This window comes from Bufo gargarizans, chromosome 3 (assembly GCF_014858855.1).
Source record: "Bufo gargarizans isolate SCDJY-AF-19 chromosome 3, ASM1485885v1, whole genome shotgun sequence".
NCBI lineage: Eukaryota > Metazoa > Chordata > Amphibia > Anura > Bufonidae > Bufo > Bufo gargarizans.
The window spans coordinates 48,378,878-48,405,890 of NC_058082.1; the positions used below are offsets into that span (position 1 = coordinate 48,378,878).

The window sequence follows — 27,013 nt, forward strand, 5'->3', positions numbered from 1 at the left end:
GTGTAGTGATCAGGAAGCAGTGCTCGGATGGAGACGACAGAGACGACAGGGTGTGTAGTGATCAGGAAGCAGTGCTCTGGATGGAGATGACAGAGACGACAGGGTGTATAGTGATCAGGAAGCAGTGCTCTGATGGAGACGATAGAGACGACAGGGTGTGTAGTGATCAGGAAGCAGTGCTCGGATGGAGAAGACAGGGTGTGTAGTGATCAGGAAGCAGTGCTCGGATGGAGACGACAGAGAAGACAGGGTGTGTAGTGATCAGGAAGCAGTGCTCGGATGGAGACGACAGGGTGTGTATGATCAGGAAGCAGTGCTCGGATGGAGAGACAGAGACGACAGGGTGTATAGTGATCAGGAAGCAGTGCTCGGATGGAGATGACAGAGACGACAGGGTGTATAGTGATCAGGAAGCAGTGCTCGGATGGAGACGATAGAGACGACAGGGTGTGTAGTGATCAGGAAGCAGTGCTCGGATGGAGACGATAGAGACGACAGGGTGTGTAGTGATCAGGAAGCAGTGCTCGGATGGAGAAGACAGGGTGTGTAGTGATCAGGAAGCAGTGCTCGGATGGAGACGACAGAGAAGACAGGGTGTGTAGTGATCAGGAAGCAGTGCTCGGATGGAGACGACAGAGACGACAGGGTGTGTAGTGATCAGGAAGCAGTGCTCGGATGGAGACGACAGAGACGACAGGGTGTGTAGTGATCAGGAAGCAGTGCTCGGATGGAGACGACAGAGACGACAGGGTGTGTAGTGATCAGGAAGCAGTGCTCGGATGGAGCGCTGCCTCCTCTTCAAAAAGCTGATCAGCGGGGTTGGCAGGTGTCAGACCACCACCGATTAGATACTGAAGACCTATCCTGAGGAAAGGTGATCAATATAAACCCCTGAACAACCCCTTTAAGATACTGCTGCCTCTATTGACTGCAGCATCTTAGGGGGTTAAATAGACAGGATCAGAGTTTTCTCCAGCAGAGAGCCAGCCGTTATATTCCCCTGCGCCACCACGTCACTATACACGTATGGTGGATTGCACAAATTCCTTTGGCGCAGCTCCAGATATACTGTATGCGGCAGATGCCTCGTCACAGGTTTAGTATCTGACAACTCGAAAACATAATTCTATGACTTACTGCTCTGCCTACTCTCTGGACATGTACACGGCTTTCATATTACAATTTACATACACCTGACGGCAAGTATTTTCAGCAAAGCACTTTAGAAATGCACATTAAACAACCCTTTCGTTCCCACGGAGCGATCTTAAGATGTAGTAGTGTCATCCTTGCTTTTAGCTTAGGTGTTATACAAATGAGCATTAAAGACAACATGAACGTACCTGTTTGCTAAGCAAAGTTCGCTGAAAGAGTCTAAGGAAAGCAGCCAAACTAAAGCGGTACATGTTATTAATTTTGGATAAGTCACAGATAATGAAATACATTTTGCTGGCACTTTCTGCAAGTGGAAGATAGGCATTCCGCTCCTGTGGAGAAGAAAAGATAGAAAAATTAAATAAATAAATGAACGCTAATAAATCACAATTTGTGCTTTTACTGCCACCTAATGGAAAATTGTGGCAATCACACCACATTATGAAATGATCCCAATAATCTACAATGGCTCGTTAGCCCACTTCTGAGATTTTGCTTCTTAGCCATGAAAAACCAAGTTTTTTCTCCATGTTGTGCATCGAAAGCTTAAAGGAGTTTTCTGAGACTTAGATATTAGGGGTCTGTCCTAAGGATAGGTCATCAATATCAGATAACACACATCAGCTGTGTCAGAACTGGAATCTATACAGAGAATGGAAGGCCATGTCACCTGAGCAGCTTCTAGAGCTGGTGGACTACAGACCAGCACTCGAGTACCTTTGGAGCGCCCATAGAGAATGAATGAAGCGGCAATTTACATGCACGACCATCAGAACAATAAGACTTGGACCACCATTCTCATGATCAGTGCTAGTCCCAGAGATCAGCCTGTTATGTAGATAGGGGGTAACTTAAAAAACTTGCCACAACCCCTATAATGTTAACTTACTCATTATTTCAGATAAAAACATTTGTAATCATTTTCGAAAAATGCTCCAAGAACTTGCGATGGCGCCCCCTGCTGTTCATTTGTCCAGTGCCAGTGGTCATACAGGTCACTAGTAGTGTTGAGCGAACTTGTGTTTTAAGTTCGGCGTCTAAAGTTCGGGTTATCGAAGAATCGCGTTATGGATTCCGCTACCACGGACCATAACTTGGTCCGGGGTAGCGGAATCCATAACGCGATTCTTCGATAACCTGATCCCGAACTTTAGACGCCGAACTTAAAACACAAGTTCGCTCAACACTAGTCACTAGCTCAGACAAACCCCCCGGATCCTCCTGTACACAGCAGTGGAGTGACTCCAATAAGTATTAGCACTAGAAGTGGCTTCTCACCTGCACTGGACAAGGTAGGTGGACATTCTCAGCGAGAATAAAACACCAGGGGGCGCCATAACAAGTACTGTATGTAACGCCAGTATCTAGACAAGAGGATTTGCTAAATAATTCCAAATGAAAATGATTTCTGCTTTGTGATCCCTACAGGGGGCGCGGAAGAAAACACAGCAACATGCACAAGTGTTAACTGCTCTGTACAGGAAACGGGACCGGGTCCAGACTCATCACCATCACAATATTCACATTTCAGAGCCTAACCTACCTGCACACATTTATATGGCGGCGCATCTGAAACATAAGCCAAACCATTACTGAAATGCATAAATAAAAAAATGTGAAATAAAAGGAAGAACCTGATCCAGGGAAATCTGAAGCCGGTGTGATTCGCTGAGGGAGTCCTGGATGAGCGCGCTGCTCGCTTTGGTCTGATTCAAGGAGTTAATCAGCCCCTTGTTGTCAAGCATGTTTCCTTGGGATGTGGCGAGCGTCTGAGAAAGAAAAGACCGTGCTGTTATTCATATCATAGGCCGAAAAGTTTTACCATTTCTGGGACAGATTTTCCTGGTCACAGGACTGACTCCTGTAACACTGGATTGGGAAGCTGCTGCTTAGCTCTTTAAAGAATGTATCAGGAAACTGCTTAAACAGCAACTCCATAGTATAATGTTATTATGAGAAGTCACAAGCATTTCTAAGCTCCTGCAGCTGCTATAGGAATGGAAGTCAGATAAAGAAGTTTTGTAAGGCAGCTCTCACCTGCAATGGTAGAATCACCTGAGGTGCACGGATGCCGCCCCTGGATGCGGTAAAATCCAAAATAAGAAAGAGAAAAATCCGGCTCTCATGTTTGTCATGAGGAAGGACCCATATTTCTCAGAGGTCTGAAACACGTAGATTGTTTCATGTACACCTGTACGGATTTTACTTCGCTGGAATAAAGTTAAGTTACTTCATCTGGAGAGAGCCGGATTTTTCTCTTTCTTATTTCAGATAAAGAAGTGGTACGTCTGCAATTCCAGCATACTAAGCATTTACATAACTCTCCAGCCATCCTCCCCATGTGCATAGTGGTGCTATTACACGTGTGGCTTCAGCTACGGGTGCCACTAATTGCCGGGCCACACCTGGTCTTGCCACGTGAATCAAAGGTGCAGTCCTGGTTTGAACCGACGATTAGTGGTAACTGAGGCTCAAGCCACATGTGTAACAGCGCCCCTGGGCTACCTGCACAGGTTGCGGATTCCGCGCTGTTTTTCAGCATGGATTTTCGTGTGGATAAATCGAGGCGTAATACAGTACCAGCAGTGCATGAGATAAGACAGAACTCATGTACACTTTGCTTTTTCTTATCATGCGGAAACTGACTTTCCGTGTTGGTTTTCAAATCCACACCAGGTCAACTGTTTGTGCAGATTTCACCCTTTGCAATGCAAGGGCGAAATCTTCGGCAAAACTGCATCACCTCCACGAGTAGCACATGGGGTTTTGGGGGCAGAAATGCACAAGCCAGTGTGCAGGTGGCCTTAGGCCTAGTTCACACTTCAGTGATTGTGAGCCAAGACCAGGTATGGGTCAAAAAGACATAACAGGTAGATAACACCTTATCTGTGTGTAAGCTCCACTTCTGGTTTTGGCTCATCATCACTGAAGGGTAAACTAGGCCTTAGAATGAGCTGCCATCTACTGTCCATTAGATCGGAGGTCTCAGACATTTTCAGAGAAAAAATACCGTCTACGAGAACCACCTAAGTCGATGCTTGATTGCACTATACAATTCAGCACAAAGATCATCAGGCCTGTATAAAATGATTTTAAAAAGGCCAGTTTGGAGATCGATAGATTATTTGGGATAATACAAACAATGCGTTTCGTATCTGGACGACATCCTTCGTCAGGTTACAACAAAAAGGATCTAGTCCAGATCCAAAATGCATTGTCTGTATTGATCCAAATCAAATATCCAGTTCCAAATGGAACTGGTCCAGTGTTGGGGGAGCTGCGCCAGATGGGATCTTCCTTTTGTTGTCAGAACCCACTAGGGCTACTTTCACATTAGCGTTTTTTGCGCATCCGTCATGGATCTTCAAAAACGCTTTGGTTACAATAATACAACCGCATGCATCCGTCATGAATGGATTTGGTTGTATTATCTCTTCTATAGCCATGACGGATCCGTCTTGAACACCATTGAAAGTCTGTGGGGGACGGGTCCGTTTTCTATTGTGTCAGAAAACTGATCTGTCCCCATTGACTTTCATTGTGTGCCAGGACGGATCCGTTTGGCTCAGCTTCGTCAGGCGGACAGCAATACGCTGCAGCAGTGTTTTGGTGTCCGCCTCCAGAGCAGAATGGAGACGGATCAGAGGCAAACTGATGCATTCTGAGCGGATCCTTATCTATTCAGAATGCATTAGGGCAGAACTGATCCGTTTTGGATCGTGTGAGAGCCCTGAACGAATCTCACAAACGGAAACCAAAACACCAGTGTGAAAGTAGCCTAACAAAACGCTACCAAGAGGTGTGTCTTGCTGCACAATATTAAGAGGTAAGAGCGCCGGTTTATTTCAGGCCGCCACACGGAGACAGACTCTCCTGTCTATGACGCATTCTTTGAGTTCTCTTGTTTTCACGTCTTCATTAAATGTTGTAAACGGAGGCATTTCTTCCCGTCTTACCTCCAGGAGCGACTCTTCCAGCTTAGCCAGCTGGATTTTCTTATCTTCCTCTTGCTGCAGTAATTTGGTCTTCTGTTCTTCGAGGTCTGGTTTTTCATGCTGAATCGTAAGTGCCAGGAGCTAAACAGAATAGTATGTGGATGTGTTAGCGCATTTCTGAGCTGCTGACTGACACAATGAATTAGAAAACGTCCACAGATGACAATGAACCGACTCATCCCGACTTCTAATATACACTTTGTAATCATTTGCATTCTTTTCACTAAGGACACGGCAGACATTATAGATTCTCCCCGGTGGAAGCAAATGTAAGGCGCTTTTAAATGAGATCTATTAAAATACAGACACTAGACGCGACAAAAGTGTAATTACTGCAGACGAGGGCAGCGTCCTGGAGCCACATCTAATGTATATGCATTTCAATGTCCTGAAACCCCAGGAAGGAAGAGACTACACTGTCAATCGTATACCCTCTGCAAATGCGTCAGAATGTAAAAAAAAAAAAAAAAAAAAAAAAAAGAGGTCACCTGCCTTAAAGGGGTTCGTCCATCTACGATATTGATGGTGTATTGCTAGGAAATGCCATCTATGTCTGATAGGAGCGGGTCCCACACCTATCTCCAGCCCGAAAATGAATGGAGAGCAGCCACCATCTATTCAGCACTACGGGACCTGAATGGAGAGCATGCCACATGTGTGCCTTCTTTCACTTCTCAGGCCCAGTTCTGGAGAAAGGAGCGGGTCACAGAGGTGGAACCTATACCTATCTGATACTGATGGCAAATCCTAGCAATATATCATCAATCTTCCAGATGGGTCTACGCCTTTAAAGGGGTTGTCCGGGTTCAGCTCCCATTTAAACCCGGCAGCCCCCCTGATGTTGGCATCGGACCATCTCATGAACCGATGCGCTCCCTTGCCCTGCACTGGATCGCTCAGGGCACGGGCTCTTCTGTTTACAATAACACACTGCCAGGGCAGCAGTGTGTTTGGTGACGTCACTGGCTCTGATGGGCGTGCTTTAGCGCTGCCCTAGCCGTTTTACTGGCTAGGGCAGCGCTAAAGCCTACCCGTCAGTGCCGGTCATGTCACCGGGCTTCCTGGCAGCCCCATGGAGAGCCCTGGAACTCTTGAAAATGCCTTTCTGGTATTGAGATCCGGCAGAGGATCTCAATACCGGAGAAAAACCCTTCCGTTTTGTCCCCATTTATTGTCATTGGGGACAAAACGGAACTGAACAAACAGAATGTTCCAAAATGCATTCTGTTCCGTTCTAATACCGGAGAGCAAACCGCAGCTTTCCGTCATGGGATGCGCAGCAAAACAGATCTGGCATGACCCACAATGCAAGTCAATAGGGACGGATCCGTTTTCTTTGACAATAGTAAACGGATCCGTCCCCCATTGACTTTCAATGGAGTTCATGCTGGATCCGTCTTGGCTATGTTAAAGATAATACAACTGGATCCGTTCATAACGGATGCAGACAATTGTATTATCATAAACGGAAGCGTTTTTGCTGATCCATGCCGGATCAGGCAAAAAGCGCAAGTGTGAAAGTAGCCTTAGGCCTCTTTCAGACGGGCGTTACGGGAAAAGGTGCGGGTGCGTTGCGGGAACATGCTAGATTTTTCAGCGCGAGTGCAAAACATTGTAATGCGTTTTGCACGCGCGTGAGAAAAAACGGCATGTTTGTGTATATAGTTGTTATGGTTATAAGGGAAAATAATAGCATTCTGAATACAGAATACATAGTACAATAGCGCTGGAGGGGTTAAAAAAATTAAAATTAAAATTTAACTCCCCTTAATCCACTTGCTTGCGCAGCCGGCATCTCTTCTGTCTGTCTTCTGTGCAGGAACAGGACCTGTGGTGACGTCACTCCGGTCATCACATGGTCCATCACATGATCTTTTACCATGGTGATGGATCATGTGATGACCGGAGTGACGTCACCACAGGTCCTTTTTCTGCACAGAAGACAGACAGATGAGATGCTGGGCTGCGCAAGCAAGTGGATTAAGGTGAGTTAAATTATTTTTTTAACCCCTCCAGCGCTATTGTACTATGCATTCTGTATTCAGAATGCTATTATTTAACTATGCTAATTTATAACCATGTTATAAGGGAAAATAACAATGATCGGGTCTCCATCCCGATCGTCTCCTAGCAACCGTGTGTGAAAATCGCATCGCATCCGCACTTGCTTGCGATTTTCACGCAGCCCCATTTACTTCTATGTGAAAGGGGCCTTAGACACCCCTTTCTCTATGCGGCATCACTTTTTCCTGTCTCATCATCTTAGGCCTCATGCACACGACCGTTGTGTGCATCCGTGGCCGTTGTGCCGTTTTCCGTTTTTTTTCGCGGACCCATTGACTTTCAATGGGTCCGTGGAAAAATCGGAAAATGCACCGTTTTGCAGCCGAGGCCGTGATCCGTGTATCCTGTCCGTCAAAAAAATATGACCTGTCCTATTTTTTTGATGGACAACGGTTCACGGACCCAATCAAGTCAATGGGTCCGTGAAAGAACACGGATGCACACAAGATTGGCATCCGTGTCCGTGATCCGTGGCCGTAGGTTGCTTTCATACAGACGGATCCGAAGATCCGTCTGCATAAAAGCTTTTTCTGATCTAAGTTTTCACTTTGTGAAAACTCATTTCCGACAGTATATTCTAACACAGAAGCGTTCCCATGGTGATGGGGACGCTTCTAGTTAGAATACACTGCAAACTTTGTACAAGACTGCCCCCTGCTGCCTGGCAGCACCCGATCTCTTACAGGGGGATATGATAGCACAATTAACCCCTTCAGGTGCGGCACCTAAAGGGGTTAATTGTACTATCATATTCCCCTGTAAGAGATCAGGGCTGCCAGGCAGCAGGGGGCAGACCCCCCCCCCCCTCCCCAGTTTGAATATCGTTGGTGGCACAGTGTGCGCCCACCATCGCCCCCCCTCCCTCCCTCTATTGTAATAAATCGTTGGTGGCACAGTGTTCCCCCCATCGCCCCCCCTCCCTCCTCTATTGTATTAAATCGTTGGTGGCACAGTGTGCCAACCACCATCGGCCCCCCCTCCCTCTATAGCAGTAACAACATTGGTGGCAGTGTGCGGCCTCCCATTCCCCCCCCCCCATCATTGGTGGCAGCGGAGTTCCGATCGGAGTCCCAGGTTACTCGCGGGGGCTCCGATCGGTAACCATGGCAACCAGGAAGCTACTGCAGCCCTGGTTGCCATGGTTACTTAGCAATAGTACAACAGTAGAAGATTCATACTTACCTGCTTGCTGCTGCGATGTCTGTGACCGGCCGGGAGCTCCTCCTACTGGTAAGTGACAGTTCTTTAGCAATGCGCCGCACAGACCTTTCACTTACCAGTAGGAGGAGCTCCCGGCCGGACACAGACATCGCAGCAGCAAGCAGGTAAGTATGAATCTTATACTGTTGTACTATTGCTAAGTAACCATGGCAACCAGGACTGCAGTAGCGTCCTGGTTGCCATGGTTACCGATCGAGCCCCAGCGATTAAACTGGGACTCCGATCGGAACTCCGCTGCCACCAATGATGGGGGGGGGGGGGGGGGATGGGAGACCGCACACTGGCACCAATGTTGTTACTGCTATAGAGGGGGGGGGGGGCGATGGTGGTTGGCACACTGTGCCACCAACGATTTAATACAATAGAGGGAGGGGGGGGGGGTGCGATGGTGGGCGCACACTGTGCCACCAACGATTTATTACAATAGAGGGAGGGAGGGGGGGGGGGCGATGGTGGGCGCACACTGTGCCACCAACGATTTCTAACATTAGAGGGAGGAAGGGGGGGCCCGATGGGGGGCGCACACTGTGCCACCAACGATATTCAAACTGGGGAGGGGGGGGGGGGGGTCTGCCCCCTGCTGCCTGGCAGCCCTGATCTCTTACAGGGGAATATGATAGTACAATTAACCCCTTTAGGTGCCGCACCTGAAGGGGTTAATTGTGCTATCATATCCCCCTGTAAGAGATCGGGTGCTGCCAGGCAGCAGGGGGCAGTCTTGTACAAAGTTTGTAGTGTATTCTAACCTGAAGCGTCCCCATCACCATGGGAACGCCTCTGTGTTAGAATATACTGTCGGATCTGAGGTTCACGAAGTAGCTCATATCCGACAGTATATTCTAACATAGAGGCGTTCCCATGGTGATGGGGACGCTTCAAGTTAAAATATACCATCGGATTGGAGAAAACTCCAATCCGATGGTATAAAAGAACTCCAGACTTTACATTGAAAGTCAATGGGGACGGATCCGTTTGAAATGGCACCATATTGTGTCAACATCAAACGGATCCGTCCCCATTGACTTGCATTGTAATTCAGGACGGATCCGTTTTTTTTCATGTCCGTGGATCCTCCAAAAATCAAGGAAGACCCACGGACGAAAAAACGGTCACGGATCACGGACCCCGTTTTTGCGGACCGTGAAAAAAAACTGTCGTGTGCATGAGGCCTAATAAGGATGGCATATTACTAGGATATACACTCATCAACAATGAAATGGCAACACCAAGAAGGACAAGCTGTAAGGTGATGCAATTCAAGTGTCACTAAAATCTGCAGATGATGACATTTTGAAGCACCTAGCTCCAATCTGTGGCATGTGGTAGGGGCATAAAAGCCAGATTGAAAGTAATATTTTTTTTTTTTGCGAGCAGCGGATCTTGATGATTTGCATGCCCAAATGTGTTCCTCAGACAACCATTAATAATCTCACTGATAGAATGCCAAGGCCTGTAAGTGTACGTATTTCTGCATGTGGCGCTCCTAATAAATACTGAATAAAGATTTGCTGAATATTTTGCTTCCGTTTTTTATCATTTGGATATCATTGATTTCTATAATTCCACAACTTTTTCTTCTTGTTGTTGCAATTTTGTTGTTGAAGTGCATAGCACTACTTTATGATCAGAGAGGGGCTGCTCTCTGGGGCCCACAATGACGGCACTACAGCAGGGGTGCAACTCCGCATCCCCATCAATTTTTTCACAGTGGTGGCCAGAAGCAACCCTAGGAAATGCCACCACTTTATGATGAGAGGCGGTGTATGGCAGCACACTAAGATATGGTGATTAGGAGCACATCTAGGAAATGACACCACTTTATGATGAGAGGCGGTGTATGGCAGCACACTAAGATATGGTGGTTGGGAGCACATCTAGGAAATGACACCACTTTATGATGAGAGGCGGTGTATGGCAGCACACTAAGGTATGGTGGTTGGGATCACATCTAGGAAATGACACCACGTTATGATGAGAGGCGGTGTATGGCAGCACACTAAGGTATGGTGGTTGGGATCACATCTAGGAAATGACACCACTTTATGATGAGAGGCAGTGTATGGCAGCACACTAAGGTATGGTGGTTGGGAGCACATCTAGGAAATGACACCACTTTATGATGAGAGGCGGTGTATGGCAGCACACTAAGGTATGGTGGTTGGGATCACATCTAGGAAATGACACCACGTTATGATGAGAGGCGGTGTATGGCAGCACACTAAGGTATGGTGGTTGGGAGCACATCTAGGAAATGACACCACGTTATGATGAGAGGCGGTGTATGGCAGCACACTAAGGTATGGTGGTAGGGAGCACATCTAGGAAATGACAGCACTTTATGATGAGAGGCGGTGTATGGCAGCACACTAAGGTATGGTGGTTGGGAGCACATCTAGGAAATGCCACCACGTTATGATGAGAGGCGGTGTATGGCAGCACACTAAGGTATGGTGGTTGGGAGCACATCTAGGAAATGCCACCACGTTATGATGAGAGGCGGTGTATGGCAGCACACTAAGGTATGGTGGTAGGGAGCACATCTAGGAAATGACAGCACTTTATGATGAGAGGCGGTGTATGGCAGCACACTAAGGTATGGTGGTTGGGAGCACATCTAGGAAATGACACCACGTTATGATGAGAGGCGGTGTATGGCAGCACACTAAGGTATGGTGGTTGGGAGCACATCTAAGAAATGACACCACGTTATGATGAGAGGCGGTGTATGGCAGCACACTAAGATATGGTGGTTGGGAGCACATCTAGGAAATGACAGCACTTTATGATGAGAGGCGGTGTATGGCAGCACACTAAGGTATGGTGGTTGGGAGCACATCTAGGAAATGCCACCACATTATGATGAGAGGCGGTGTATGGCAGCACACTAGGATACCAGACCACTTGATAAACAGAGGCAGTGGATTGGAGCACTCCTGTTTATGCCACCACTTTATGACTGGCTATTCTTTTTGGTGGAATCAGTGTCAGATTCCCCAAACTGCGCCTCCAACGCAGATGTGAATAAGCCCTTGAAACTCATTATCTGCCACTAATTGGCTTTGTGTACCTAGTTCTATATATTTGACTATATTTTTTTTTTTTTTTCATCTATGGTCAATTATAGAGTTTTAATTATAGCTACTTTTACATATTTGTAGTGTGACTTTATACTTGCCTCGAACTTTCCATTTTTATGTATTTTTTCTGCAATCCCATTTATTACTGTAGGAGATTAGGCTTGCGTTTTGTTATAGGAAAATAATATTCTAGCCCCGGGTTTTATCTCTGTTTCTTACTGCTGTATTATTGTATATTAATCAATTAATATTTGTTTTACATTTGGATATGGTGGATAATTTTTCCTTCTATTCCCTTTAGTTTGGGTTCGCTCCGCAGCTCCCCAGGCAGCCGGCCTCTTCTAACTGTAGAAATACAGGGGAAGAAGCCGCCAAAGACAGAACTTATCTATCGAGAAGTGTCTTGACCAAAAACGAGTCCTATATCCTACTTATTCTTCACCAAAGGGTAATCTACATGTAAATGCAATCATGCCCATTTAATATCTTTATTTAAAAACTCATTTGGCTTCCCTATAAAACATGGAAGCTTGGATTAGCCAAACATGCATGTATTGTAGCTATAGGAAGATTGGGTGGAACAAGAGATCCTGAATGTTAAAGAATATCTATTGCTTCAGGTGTGTGTACATTAGGAATAACTGCATATCTGATGATAATGTGTGTAAAGTGCTGCAGAATATGGCAGTGCTATATAAGTGAGCAAGATAAATATTCGGTCATTATATGATTGCTATTCCTCATATATCACCATTTCTTTCCCTCTGCAGGCTCCATCTCTAATTGCCAGTTGCCCCCGATCTCAGCTCCACAGTGGGTGTCCACTAGCTGCTATGGTGTCTATACACTGTACATATAGGGGGAGATTCATCATCTCCCTTGCACTTAAAAAGTGGCATTAAAAAAAGTCGCAGACTATGTCGCAAATTGTTGCATCTCTCCGATTTTTACGGAAAGTGGAAATGGGTTTGGCCAGCCACCATGACAAATTTATATATTCATTTACGCCAGTTTTCTGGCACAAGTGAAGGCAGAAATCTACGGCAGCTCTGAGCTGTTGTAGATTTCGGTTTAGGTGCAGGGACTGCAGGACAATGTGCCTACATTTATGAGCAGGGCGCCTCTTCATTAATTAGGCACATCCTCCGGCAGCTTTGGGGATATCAAGGCCGGTGCAGAAAGTATTGATAGATCTCCCCCATAGAGTAGAAAAGATCCTGCTCCCCAACCTCACTGTAGCAGACCCTCAGAAACTGAAGAAGCAGCACGGTGGACATTATAAAGCAGTACTGAGAAGTGTAGCTGTGAATCCAGCATTGAGGTGAGACCTCCATTATTATGTAATTTCAACTCCTGATAAAGCCATGCACTGTCAAAGGGACGCGATTCTCAACAGGAAGTGAATCAGAGCTCTGATACTGGTCATGCTGACCGGACAGTATCACCGCTCTGGTTGACTCCTTGTGAACAGACAGCAGAATCTGCAGGACAGCGGCTACAGCGAGGCCCTCTTTCAGGATATAGGTTTACGCAGACAATCTACACCAGGCATCTCAAACTGCGGCCCTCCAGCTGTTGTAAAACTACAACTCCCACAATGCCCTGCTGTAGGCTGATACCTGTAGGCTGTCCGGGCATGCTGGGAGTTGTAGTTTTGCAACAGCTGGAGGGCCGCAGTTTGAGATGCCTGATCTACACTGTCTTCATATAAAGAGCAAGTGATCTCCTCCAGATGGAGAATTACCTGTCCTCGTAATCCAGCTCTGGTGGTTGTAAAATTAACCTCTGTAACAATGGAAGAGGCATCCGGCGGTATGAACGGATTAGGATTGCGTGTTGCCAGAAATAAGCGGAATTCTTCATTATAGTCTATGGTTTTCTCTCCAATCTGGACAACATACCGGGGTCCTGTGAACACAGACATAAAATGTGAGATTTTTGGTAGGTATTTATTCCTAAACATAGTGAAATCCTGGATGGCATCCAAGCAATGTGCTTTATCAAAAAACGGTAGGGATTATCATAATAGAAAACCCCCTCTAATCTGCTGCTCCTATCCTCCCGCCACTACAGCTGTGACGTTTTCGCTGCAGTTATGATTTGTCCATATACATAACCCTGCAACCAATCACTGGCCTCAGAGGTATATGGCACAAGGCTGCTGAGGCCAGTGATTGGCTGCAGTAGTCACATGTGGTGTGTGAGCGTGTCCTCACTACAGTAAGGAAAACAAAACTTGGTGGGGCGGATGAAGCGGTAGTACAAGAACCTAGAGGGTTCACAACGGTAAGTGTAAGTGTAACTGTATTATTATTATTCTAATAGGTTTGGTGTCTTTTTTAAAATAAAAAAATAGCATTTCTTGAAAACCCCTTTAAGGGTCCATTCACACATCCGTATGTGTTTTGCGGATCCGCGGATCTGCACAACACGGACACCGGCAATCTGTGTTCCGCATTTTGCGGACAGCACATCGCTGGCACTATAATAGAAAATGCCTAATCTTGTCCGCAATTGTGGACAAGAATAGGACATGTTCTATTTTTTTCGGGAATGGAATTGGGGACCCGGAAGTGCGGATCCGGAATTCCGGATCCGGACAGCACATCGTGTGGCCCCATAGAAATGAATGGGTCCGCAATTCCGTTCCGCAAAATGCGGAACAGAATTGTGGGCGTGTGAATGGAGCCTAAGAAAGAAAAAAATAATACATAACAACTAGTTCTGCCGTCTGTAATACATCTAGATCCAGTCACGTTTCCTTAGGACGCACTGAGACGGCCTCAATACACAATTGCTGTCATTAATCAAACAAAAATCCATCCATGTGACAGTCTCCAGTTCACCCTATTTATCAGTAAGGGGGACCGGATGTGACAGGAAGATATCGGATTGTAGTGGACTTACCCTGAGCAATAAGATCTCTTCTAAGTAATGGATACAGCACGGGCTCCACTCCATCCATCTCCTGGATAATAAGTGTCTTGCCAAAGCGGACAGCCAGCTCAAGAGCCGTAATGAAGTTTGCATCCTGTGTGTACATAAAACACAACATAAGTTCCAGCTCTGCGATCTGGCAGTGGACAGTAAATTTCCAACATGCATGAATAATACAGAGCAAAAACAGCAGATGCTGGGAAATCTGTGAGAAGCGCAGCGCTTATCAGCGGAAATAAAATCATCCACACAATACGTCTAATCTAAGTGCCGCGCTGTCTCTCCGACCCCTACATGCACATGCATGCTCTGCTCTGCCAATCATGCAAGTGGCCTAAACCACTGGAAGACTCCTCTGACAGAGGCTCATCTGCAGAGAACAAAATGATTGGGCATGTTGGAACCCAACTGCCTGATCATTCTCTTCCCCCGATCTTTGCCGTCCGGAGACCACTATACATGATAGATGGTTGGTGGGTTCGGCAGGCACACACAGCGTAACAGTGGCAGCTCCTCACACATCATCTCAGTGCCCAACATAGTAACATACAGGGTCTTTTATTAAACTGGTGTAAGGTAGAACTGGCTTAGTTGCCCATAGCAACCAATCAGATTCCACCAGTGGTTTGTAAAGTGGCAGGACTATGTTCTCATCACAGGCATCTATGCCCCTTTTGATGCAACCCATTATCTGATTGGCCTTGGCAGCAGCTGCCTGACACCGATTGTCACAGTAGAGTTTACCGTCAATTAAAATTCCCAAGTATTTGAATTGCTAACATTAGTTATTTGCAGGGGATGTGGCCAATTTTAGCCTTCAGAAAGAAGCATGTTTTTTTTTATCCTTTTTGCCTCATCACAATCCAAAACCCATCACTTTTACCTTCATTTCTTTGTTACTATTGCTGTGTCAGGTCTTGTTTTTTTGGTCTCCCACGTACTTTTTTGTATTACTTATCCGAGACTCTAAATGACATGTGAACTTCGTTGGGCGGGTTGCAAAGCTTAGCGAGATACCTACCATGTTTAAGTTTTAGATAATAAAAACAGTTTTGTGTGTTTACTTTTTAACCCTTTCTACCCCGATAGTTTTTTTGAATTAGCATTTTCATTTTTCACTCTCCGCCTTCCCAGAGCCATAACTTTTTTTATTTTTCCCATTCACATTTTTTTGCAGGACAAGTTGTACTTTCCAACGCCACCATTTAATATTGCATAGAATGTAGTGGGAAGTCGAAAAAAATTCCAAAGGCGGTGAAAGTGGGGGGGGGGGGGAAAAATATATACAGTTTTTTTTATGGCGTTCATTATGTGGTAAAATTGACTTGTAATCTTCATTCTCCTCCAGGTTAGTACGAATACGGCAATACCACATATGTATACTTTTCCTTGTGTTTTGATGCGGGAAAAAAATAATAATCTTGAAGAAAAAAAAAATATATTTTTTTTTGTTGTCATATTCTGACCGCTGACATTGTCACACTTATTGTTTTAATTTTTTTCCTTTTTTTTTTTTTTTTTTTTTTACAATCGGTGATTGTGAGCCAAAGCCAGGTGCGGCTCTAAACACAGAACAGCAGTAAATCTTTGCAGTGTAGCCTGCACTCCTGGTTTTGGCTAACAATTACTAATGGAAATCACTGACTGTGTGAATAAGGTCTAAGGGAATTTTTTTCTTCTTTGTTTTTTTTTCTATGCCATTAAATTTGCATTGTCAGCACTCGTAAAAAGAGGGCTGACAACTTGGGTACACAGGAATTTGGAAGCTTAAACACAACGCTGTGAATATGTGGTATTATTGCTCAACTGTCAACCCCATACATTTACTCCATGGAGTAGGAAGAGACTAGAGCCTCATACACACTACAGCATAAGGCCTCATGCACGCGACCGCTGTGTTTTGCGGTCCGCAAATTGAGGATCCGCAAAACACGAATGGCAATTTGCGGAACGGCACGGACAGCCATTGATATAACTGCCTATTCTTGTCTGCAAAACGGACAAGAATAGGACACAGGTTAAAAAAAAAATTGCGGACCACGGAACGGAGCAACGGATGCGGACAGCACACGGAGTGCTGTTCGCATCTTTTGCGGCCCCATTTAAGTGAATGGGTCCGCATTGGATGCGGACCAAAACAACGGCCGTGTGCGTGAGGCCTAACCCTCATCACAGAGGTATGTGTTCTGTTTTAAAATATAGACTTGCTATTTGCACAGTTCAAAACCACGGTTAAGGTCCTTTTACACGGGCTGATCATTGGTCAATTATCGGGGACAAGCATCTGCAAAAAAATTAAAATAAAAGTGAAATTTGTCAATCCCAATAACTGCCCTGCGTAAAGATGACAGCAATCAAGAGATGAACAAGTAAACGCTCCTACACCGAGTGATCGAGCCTTTCAACTGCCACCAAAATTCATGGTTCCAGCAAATGGTTCTGTGTAAGCAATGGGCGAGATTTATCAAAACTGGTGCAAGGGAAAACTGGCTTAGATGCCCAAAGCAACCAATCAGATTCCACCTTTCATTTTCCTAAGGAGCTCTAAAAAATGAAAGGTGGAATCTGATTGGCTGCTATAGGCAACTGAACCAGTTTTCCCTTGCAACAGTTTTGATAAATCTCCCCCAATGAATGTGTGTGGGGGCGAGCGAATGCAACACTGCACATCTCCATACAGAGGGGATGACTGCTGCATGTATCTGCAGATACACCTCCAGTGATGATCAGGCAATCAATCCTGTGACGTTGGTCTGTGAGGACCACAAGATAAATTCTCAGGACCTTTTCCAAATAATCTGGATTACCTGCTGATTAATGACTTCCAGCCGAGACTCCTTCAAATGTGTTTTCAACCATTCAGTGGCTTGAGAAGACGGATCAATCAAAAATGGACAGACCTGACTCTGAGAAGGAGATATGCTTCATGTTTATTATAGAAATGTATATATGGACTGAAAATATGCACAGAAACAGAAAGAACAAATAAACTTGCATATTATGATTTCCCGCAGTATCTAAGATGTGTATCATGATGTCCAGGAGCATCTGAAATATGTTTTAGGATGTTCTGCACCATCTCATGGGTGTTATAATGCTCTGTAGCATCTGACGTTTGTATGATGATGTTCTGCAGCAGCTGATGTGTGTTATATGAGGTGCTGCAGCAGCTGATGTGTGTTATATGAGGTGCTGCAGCAGCCGAGGCGTGTATTATGATGATCTGCAGCAGCCGAGGTGTGTATTATGAGGCTCTGCAGCAGCTGAGATGTGTATTATGAGGCTCTGCAGCAGCTGAGATGTGTATTATGAGGCTCTGCAGCAGCTGGTGTGTATTATGATGTTCTGCAGCAGCTGGTGTGTATTATGATGTTCTGCAGCAGCTGAGTATTCCAGAAACTGCTGGGATGAACAACTGCACAATATACACTGTAGCTCCTGAAGAACTTCTCTTTTTATGAAGAACAATGTCATTCAATCAGTGGTTTACACAGAAAAAGGCAAAATAATGATGAGCGGCGCCTACGTAGCACCACTCATCTCTGTATAACCTGATGTTTATACCAGTGTTAATGGAGAATTTCAGTGTCTGCATCTTATCATCTAATACTCAATAGTGGGAGTTACTGAAATCTCTGTAATAGTATAAGCCAGTCACCACAGACCCCAGTCTACATGTATGATTTGCACCAGTCTGCCATACACCGACATGTCATTACACATATAGGTTTCATGTACCGGTATATAAGGACACCGTTGAGCTTCTTAGAGTGCCATATGCAGAATACACACAGGCGCCATAAACTGCTGGAAGCGATTCAATCAATCCAATGTTCCAGTCAATGATTACTTATTGAACAGTCACCGTGCGGCCGCAGGAGCTAGAAATCGCATTATAACAAGTGGCTTCACAGGATGACTGTCTTCCCCACCACTAGCCAGATAACAAAATACCTAAAGAAGGGCACGTGGCCGGAGCGGGCTACGGAAGGATTGGTGCAAATCATTCATTTACAGGTAGTAGTCCTGACTCTACCAGCAGGCTGAATGGAGAGGGTGACAGAGGAAGAAAGAGAGGAGTGGGGAACCCCAGAGTGATTTCATTCTTACCGATGGTTTCAAAGAACAGATCTAACGCAGCGAGGACAATGGCGAAAGAAAAATGTATACATGAAAAAAATACAGAAAAGCGGTCAAAACATCAAACATAATAAATGTATGCAAAGACAAATGAGTTATGGCTTTATCCAAGAGAAGATGTCAATTCTTATAACAGAGCACAATGATGACCAACATTAGATATTTATTGGTGGATCCCGTGATTCCAGCAGGAAAAAGTACAACAGCAAAAACATAAACCCACAGCGTCCAGACATGAAATACCATATTTTTCACTTTATAAGGCCTCATGCACATGACCGTTGTTCTGGTCCGCATCCGAGCCGCAGTTTTTGCGACTCGAGAGCGGACCCATTCACTTCAATGGGGCCGCAAAAGATGCGGACAGCACTCCGTGTGCTGTCCGTATCCGTTGCTCCATTCCGTGGCCCCACAAAAAAAATATAACATGTCCTATTCTTGTCCATTTTGTGGACAAGAATAGGCATTTCTACAATGGGCCGCCTGTTCCGTTCCGCAAATTGCGGAAGGCACACGGGTGGCTTCCGTGTTTTGCGGACCGCAAAAAACGGAAGGGTCGTGTGCATGAGGCCTAAGACACATTTTTTTCTCCCAACACTTGTCTTATAAAGCAAATAGTAGTGAGCGCTTCCATTATGGAGGCACTCACTAGTATGCAGGAGGTCCGGGAAGCGGTTAGCGTAGCACTACACTGGCTGTACTCACCGCTCCCTGGTATTCCTCCGGACGCTACACTGCACTACACTGCCTACAACATCAGGACAGAGTGCACAGACCCACATCCCACGTCGGACCTGCAGAGTAGCGGCAGAGCAGGAAAGGCAAGTAAATTTATTTCATCTGTAATGGGGGTCTGATCTAAGTTCTGATTGGGGGTTTGTTCTGAGGTATGATTTTCCTCCTCTAAAACTTAGGTGCATCTTATCAGGTGAGTCTTATAGAGCAGGGATGCTCAACCTGCGGCCCACCAGCTGTTGAAAAACTACAACTCCCACCATGCCCTTCTGCAAGCTGATAGCTGTAGGCTGTCTGGGAATGATGGGAGTTGTAGTTTTGCAACAGCTGGAGAGCCGCAGGTTGAGCATGCCTGTTATAGAGCATAAAATACGAGAATCAGCACGCCAGTTGGGTCACTGGGGAGGCGCACGCATGTCATAAGTACTTGTAGCAAGTAGCAATACAATATATTTTATTTCAAAGATTTTTCCAAGACTTAGGGTCCATTCACATGTCCGTATGTGTTTTGCGGATCCGCAAAACACGGACATCGGCAATGTGCGTTCTGCATTTTGTGGACCGCACATCGCCGGCACTCTCATAGAAAATGCCTTTTCTTGTCCGCAATTGCTAACAAGAATAGGACATGTTCTATTTTGTTTGCGGAACGGAAGTGCGGATCCGCAAGTGCGGATGCGGACAGCACATTCCAGCCCCATTGAAAATGAATGTGTACGCACCTGTTCCGCAAAATTGCGGAACTGATGCGGACCCATTTTGCGGACGTTGATGTTAGGCCATCAGTATTAGACTGGTGGGGGACTGACTTCACCGAGTACCAGGCACAGGGCTATACATGTTACAGTGGCTGTGCCTGGTATTGCAGCCTAATCCCATTCACATGGATGAGACCGAGCTACTGATTGGTGAAGGTGCTGGGAGTCGGACTCCTACTGATCGGATATAGATGGGCTATCCTAAGGGCAATTGAGTTTCTTTAACTAAAACTGCTGAGATCTCCCCTTGCATTAGTCAAAGTACATGTGGAGGGAACACAGGGCACAAAGATAAAAACCAGCTGATCCATGTACTGTACATAATCTTCCACAACATATTCATAGATGGGAAGGAAACCACAATGCTCCCATTAAGCTGGCCACCACCTCCAACAATTTTTTCATTTTCCTGGCTGTTTAAAGCAGACCTAGTTGTGCTCCTATAATGTCTATTTAGTAAAAACTTCCATTCCCCATAAAATTATTCTAGAGGAGAAGCTTGGAAATCTGAATTGTGCGGTTCCTCTGCTGTTCCTCCTGGAAACAAATCCATTGTAACGTTGCCTTTGTCAAAGGGTTGTGTCAGTACACGCTCTGATATTGTAGTCAGCGCTGACATTAGGACATACCCTCTAGAGACAGTGGTAACACCAAGTTGTCAATTTATTCATACATTTCCTAGGAATAGAACCAGAGAAATGACCCAATGCTGATTTTTTTTGGGGGGGGGGGGGGGAATGTAAGTATTTGGTAAAACAGGCACGTCAAGAGCCCAGACAGGTCCTCGTTAAACTGCTCTGGAAAGATAATTGCTGTACAGTGATGGGTGGCTATGTTAAATGGCTTTGATAAATGAGACCCACATTTGTGAAAGAAATCGGTCTTAACCATCCAAGAATATCAGTTGAGTAGATCACTATTATCCCCCCAGGAAATGTTTGCATATATTAACAAAGGTATAGCGCTTATTACCTGTAAAATGACCAGAGCGTTCTCTACCGACAGCTCATCAGAGGGCAGACCTTCACTTTTCCAAATGAGTTGCACGCTTTCCGTAGACAAAAACCTCCTTAAATCAAATGCTGTGGAAAATAGGAAAATTAATGTGCGTTACATTTCTTCATCAGCTAATGAGCGAGAGGCAAAGACGATAAATCAAGTGTCCGGCAATTTACTGTGTACGGTCAACTAATCCTAATCACCCCATTACTGTAGACAACTGCTAGCGGCAGCCAAGAACAGAGCGTGTCTACATACATGTACACTGCTCATCAGCTCAGCAGATAACACATTGCCCTCTGTAAGGGTTCTCTGACACTAGCGTTATTCTTTTCGGTATTGAGTTCCGTCACAGGGGGTCAATACCGGGAAAAAAATACGTTTCAGTTTTATAATAATGCATTCTGAATGGAGAGCAATCCGTTCAGTATGCATCAGGATGTCTTCAGTTCAGTCCCTTTTACGGTATTTGGCCGGAGAAAATACCACAGCCGGAACACTTGCCGGAATGCCGGCATTAATTCCCATTGAAATGTATTGATGCCGTATCTGGTACCCGAAAACCGGATCTGGATTCCCGGTCTGCGCATAAATATCGGATCTGCTTTTTCCAGATGACAGATCTGGAATTTCAATGCACTTGTCAGACGGATTTGCATCCGGATCCATCTACAAATGATATACTTTTGCATACGGATTTCCGGATCCGGCAGGCATTTCCGGCGATTGAACTGCCTGCCGAATCCTCACAACGCAAGTGTGAAAGTTCCCTAAGCAAAGAAAGCAAGCCACCCCATGTCCCTGCACGCCACCGCATGTCCCTGCACGCCACCGCATGTCCCTGCACGCCACCGCATGTCCCTGCACGCCACCGCATGTCCCTGCACGCCACCGCATGTCCCTGCACGCCACCGCATGTCCCTGCACGCCACTGCAAGGGTGTTCAGTTTGAGCAAAGACAGGTCATTCTTTGTAGATAATTTTCCAATATAATGTCTGCATAACTTCCTAGGTAAGTCTTCACTATTTACGTACTTCTAGTGGGTAAAGATCAGCCCTGGACACGTATGACTGGCCCACCAATCTAACACAACTTAACTGATACTCAGATTTCTGCTGCAGCTTTGCATTTTACATGCTGCAAATCCACTCTGACACAGTGAGAGGTTTGGTCTGTGAAAACAGGTATTTTCCATCCAGCATGTGCTGCTGGGCTGATTTACAGGTGAGGTCAAATATAGTACAGGATTTTAAGTGCCGGTCCGGGTTTTGGCAGCACCTGGCTGTCCTTAAATAGGCAGCTGGGCTCAGAAGCGAGGTCTCTGTGTTGGGATCTGGGAGCCTTGTGTCTGGATGAAGGCTTGCTACCTGTTTGGCGTGAAAACAGGTTGGTGCTGCTATTAGCAAGGACTCTGAGGCAGAATTGCCGCATGGTGGGAATTACCACCAACACTACAAGGTGACTTTTTGCTTGATTATGACTGCTTGTTTTGTCACTTGCCTGAAGTGTGAATAAAACACTGAACTGTTTGATCCAAAGAACTTGTTGTTGCCTCTATACTGTGTCCGCTAATCCTGTCTACCAGAGCGAAACCCCACATCACCTAAGGGTCCATTCACACGTCCATAAGTGTTTTGCAGTCTGCAATTTGCAGATACGCAAAAAACTAATACCGGCCATATGTGTTCCGCAATTTGCAGACTGCACATGGCCGGCCCTGTGATAGAAAAGCCCATTCTTGGCTGCGGACAACAATAGGATATGCTCTCTCTCTTTTGTGGGGCCGTGGAATGGAACTACGGATATGGACAGCACACTGTGTGCTGTCTGCATCTTTTGCGACTCCATTGAAATGAATAGGTCTGCACCCGTTCCACAAAATTGCGAAACGTATGCGGACCCAAAACTACGGATGTGTGAATGGACCCTAAGGGTTCTTTCACACAAGAGGTTCCTGTGTGTGGAATCCACTGCGTGAAAAAGAGAGCCAACCCCCATTCCGGACAGCAGAGACACGGAGCATTAACATGATTGATAATGCTCTGTGCCTCTCTGTGATCTTTTTACTACAAAATCACAGTGACAACTTTATCTCACTCTGATTTTGTAGTAAAAAGATCACAGAGAGGCACGGAGCATTATCAATCATGTTAATGCTCCGTGTCTCTGCTGTCCGGAATGGGGGTTGGCTCTCTTTTACGCAACAGATTACCCGCACGGCATCTGCTCGTGTGAAAAAGCCCTAAAGATTTAGTCCCATTTTCCAGTCTGCAAAAAATGCTGGAGCAGTTATTCCCATTGAAAACAATGGGAGGCGGACTAAAGCATGAAAATCCACGCAAAGAATCCTCCATGTGAACAAGCCCTAGGGTCTTTTCCCACAGGATGGAGATGCTGGGGTGGAACAGTAGGTGGAAGATCCATAGTGTATACAGCAGAAATGAAGTCAATGAAATAATACAAATCATTGTCAAACTCGTGAAGGTTTTGCCAATCAATAGTCCCGGCAAAAAAAGCTGTGAATTTTCCTACTGGAAAATAAATTCCACTGGAATGCACCATTACAGAGTGGCTCTCCAATCTAGCTGATAGAAGGGGACCCCAAACCCCTTCCTCCATGACTTCCATATCCCCCATTAAAGGGATTGTCTTGTCTGGTTAGTAAAATAAAAAGCAGATGCCATACAAAAAACAAAAACAAAAAGTAATACTGACTTCCCCCATAACCCAGCAGTCATGTTCCGATGCTTCCCGGATCCGAGATCTTCTTCCTGGTTCCTCTGGACACAGGACATGACTGCTTAGGCCCCTTTCACACGAGCGAGTTTTCTGCGCAGGTACAATGCGTGACGTGAACGCATAGCACCCGCACTGAATCCTGGCCCATTAATTTCAATGGGGCTGTGCACATGAGCGTTGTTTTTCACGAATCAGTTCTGCGTTGCGTGAAAATCGCAGCATATTCTATATTCTGCGTTTTTCACGCAGCCCTGGCCCCATAGAAGTGAATGGGGCTTCAGTGAAAAACGCATTGCATCCGGAAGCAAGTGCGGGTGCGATGCGTTTTTCTCTGATGGTTGCTAAGAGATATTGTTTGTAAACATTCCGTTTTTTATCACGTGCGTGAAAAAGGCATCAAAACGCCTTGCACCCGCGCGGAAAAAACAGAACAACTGAATGCAATCACAGACAAACCTGACTGAACTTGCTTGCAAAATGGTGCGAGTTTCACTGAACGCACCCTGAACGGATCTGGACCTAATCCATCACGCTCGTGTGAAAGAGGCCTTAGTCAATTAGTGACCCACCATAGCCAGCGACTGGCTGAGCGATCATTTCCTTGGCGCAGAGAGGGCCATCCCAGGTAGTAAAGACCGGATGGATGTTGACAAGGGTTCTTGCTATTCAAGAGATCCCTGGTGACCAGACGAGGAGGGACCTTCTACTGATATCACATGGAAAACTACTTCTCCAAATCAAAGGGCTTTCTATATAAGACATCTATATGCCAGATTCTCTGTAGCTACTCTGTGCTCTGGAGGAAATTTCCAGAATTCCTACCAATAATTGAAGAGAGATATTTCAAAGCCAGGCAAGAGTCAGAGTGAACTGAGTGACAAGTCTTACTTTCCAGTCCTACTGATGTCCTCCACTGATCGATGCTGTCCTTCCTCTGATCCTCGGGGGCAGCGGATATGTAAGTGATGAAGGCTGCCGCCAGTTGGGCTCTCTTTGGCAATGTATTTAATTCTTCTGTTATTTCTTCCACCTACAAGAAAAGAAGGAAACAATGTATAAGATAATTAATGTTGACGATGTGTTATACAAACTGTGGGGCAGATTTACAGAGATTGGCATTTCACAAGCAGGTCTTAGGCTAGTTTCACATCTGCGGCGTGAATTCTAGGAGGCTGTTCCGACAGGGAACAGCCTGCTGTATTTCTCTGGATCCAGCACTGCCGGATACACAATGGGGTCTGGCGCAGATCTGGCTGCAATCCTGTAAAAATGGGGAGAATCGGCCGGACACAAACCAATGCATGCAGCGGCTTGTGTCCGGACGATTCCGGGCATGGTCTGATGGACCAGACGGCCGGATCTACGTGTTGCAGGTGTGAGACTAGCCGATGCTAGTACGATGCTCCAAATCTATTAAGAGACACTTTAATACATTTGGTACAATGCCTGGATGTCTGTCACCAGAAACTGGAAACCATGCTAGTTACGGGCCGAAGTAGATTTCAGGCAAACCTCTTCTCGATTTGAAGTGTCGAGAAGTGCAAGAGTTAGCAATTTATGCCACAATATGGAATGCACCAGAATTTGTGACTTTTATACCCAAAAAGTGGTACAAATGCTTTTAAAAAAAAAACTGCCCATTGTTATTATTCTGACAGATCCCAGCCATTGAATGAACAAACAACTCACCAGGCCTGGGCCATATCAGCCAGTCTTGAGTGGGACTCGCAGACTCCTCCCTCCTCCCATTGCTAGCATGGTTACATGCTGGAGGTAACTGGTGAGCTGTTTGTGAGTCAGCCTCATGCTCCTGTAATTTGCCCACTGGCTCCTGGTATTGCCCATACGGCTCAGGTAGGAGAGTGTTAGGTCCCGGGCTACTTGAGAAACCTTGACGTGGTGCCCGGGCTTAGACATGTTCTACACCGTAGGACATGTTGACTAATCTCTCAATTTTAAAATCAGTTTGAGGGTTTAGTAAGACCGCAGAGTGCACCTGTCTTTGCTATTATTTTGTTATCCGTGTGGTCTCCAGCCTTGACTTATGTTCTCACCTGGGCATTCCACCTTTTGTGTTCTCCATCCAACTGGTTTATCAGTAATTCTGCAGACTGAATTATCTCTTGAGCCTTTGATAACTCTGCTTCAAGTTTAGCAGCTTCAGTCGTTCTTGTCTGGAACCTACAATATACAGAATTCTTCAAATTCTATGCAAGCATACTAGTAATATTATAGGCAATTGGTAGTGACCTTATCCTATGGTAACATGGAGGATGCAACTACTTTCTTTCATTAGTGAAGCAGGCCAAGAGGACAAGTATTTAAAAATCTCTCTTTTGGTCAGGAAAAGGAAATGCCCCTTTTTATTAAAGGGGTTCTGCACTTTCATTTAACTGATGATCTATCCTCTGGATAGATCATCAGCTTCTGATCGGCGGGGGTCCGACACCCGGGACCCCCGCCGATCAGCTGTTTGAGAAGGCAGCGGCGCTCCAGGAGCACTGCAGCCTTCTCACTGTTTACCGCCGGGCCGCCCGCCCTCTGACGTCACGACTTGTATCAACTAGAGTGGGCGCGGCTGAGCTCTGTTCATTGAATGGAGCTTAGCCGCGCCCACTCTAGTTGATACAAGTTGTGACGTCAGTGGGCGGGCGGCTTGGCGGTAAACAGTGAGAAGGCTGCAGTGCTCCTGGAGCGCCGCTGCCTTCTCAAACAGCTGATCGGCGGGGGTCCCGGGTGTCGGACCCCCGCCGATCAGAAGCTGATGATCTATCCAGAGGATAGATCATCAGTGAAATGAAAGTGCAGAACCCCTTTAAATCTACACTTACCTGGCCCTGCTCTAAGCTGAGAGTCAGATACTTATTTATCTATTCTATGTAATCCTCCAAATACATTACATTTGTCCTGTTTAGGTAAAATATATCAGTTTGGAATCCAGATTGTTAAAGAGCATCTGTCAGCATAATCAACCCTATTAAACCAGGCAAATTTCCTGATAGGGTTGATCATGCTGATTAAAACAATAGCTTTTTTTTTTTTTATCTCTGCAGGTACAACGGTTCTGCTTTTTTTTTTTTTTTTTGTAACATGTAAATGTGCTGGTTTGAGCACCAAGGTCAGACAGGAGCCCTGCTTTTGTAACACCCTTCTGCTTTGGGAACTCCCCCCTCCACCTTGATTGACAGGGCT

The 27,013-nt window shown here is 45.7% G+C and overlaps 1 protein-coding gene across 2 annotated transcripts in view; it reads right to left on the reverse strand.

The window, feature by feature from the left end:
• The window catches only part of DYNC2H1 (dynein cytoplasmic 2 heavy chain 1), a 478,712-nt gene that overhangs the window by 278,488 nt on the left and 173,211 nt on the right, over positions 1–27,013 (reverse strand). The window contains exons 61-70 of one of the 2 annotated variants that reach the window (XM_044284008.1): positions 25,876–26,002; positions 24,710–24,851; positions 21,055–21,164; positions 18,560–18,580; positions 17,257–17,355; positions 14,420–14,543; positions 13,257–13,420; positions 5,112–5,231; positions 2,790–2,924; positions 1,344–1,487 (exon numbers count right to left, since the gene is read on the reverse strand). In XM_044284008.1, the coding sequence (XP_044139943.1) occupies positions 1,344–1,487; positions 2,790–2,924; positions 5,112–5,231; positions 13,257–13,420; positions 14,420–14,543; positions 17,257–17,355; positions 18,560–18,580; positions 21,055–21,164; positions 24,710–24,851; positions 25,876–26,002 (1,186 nt within the window). The remainder of the gene's footprint in view (positions 1–1,343; positions 1,488–2,789; positions 2,925–5,111; positions 5,232–13,256; positions 13,421–14,419; positions 14,544–17,256; positions 17,356–18,559; positions 18,581–21,054; positions 21,165–24,709; positions 24,852–25,875; positions 26,003–27,013) is intronic. The other variant, XM_044284009.1, reaches the window with a different exon arrangement.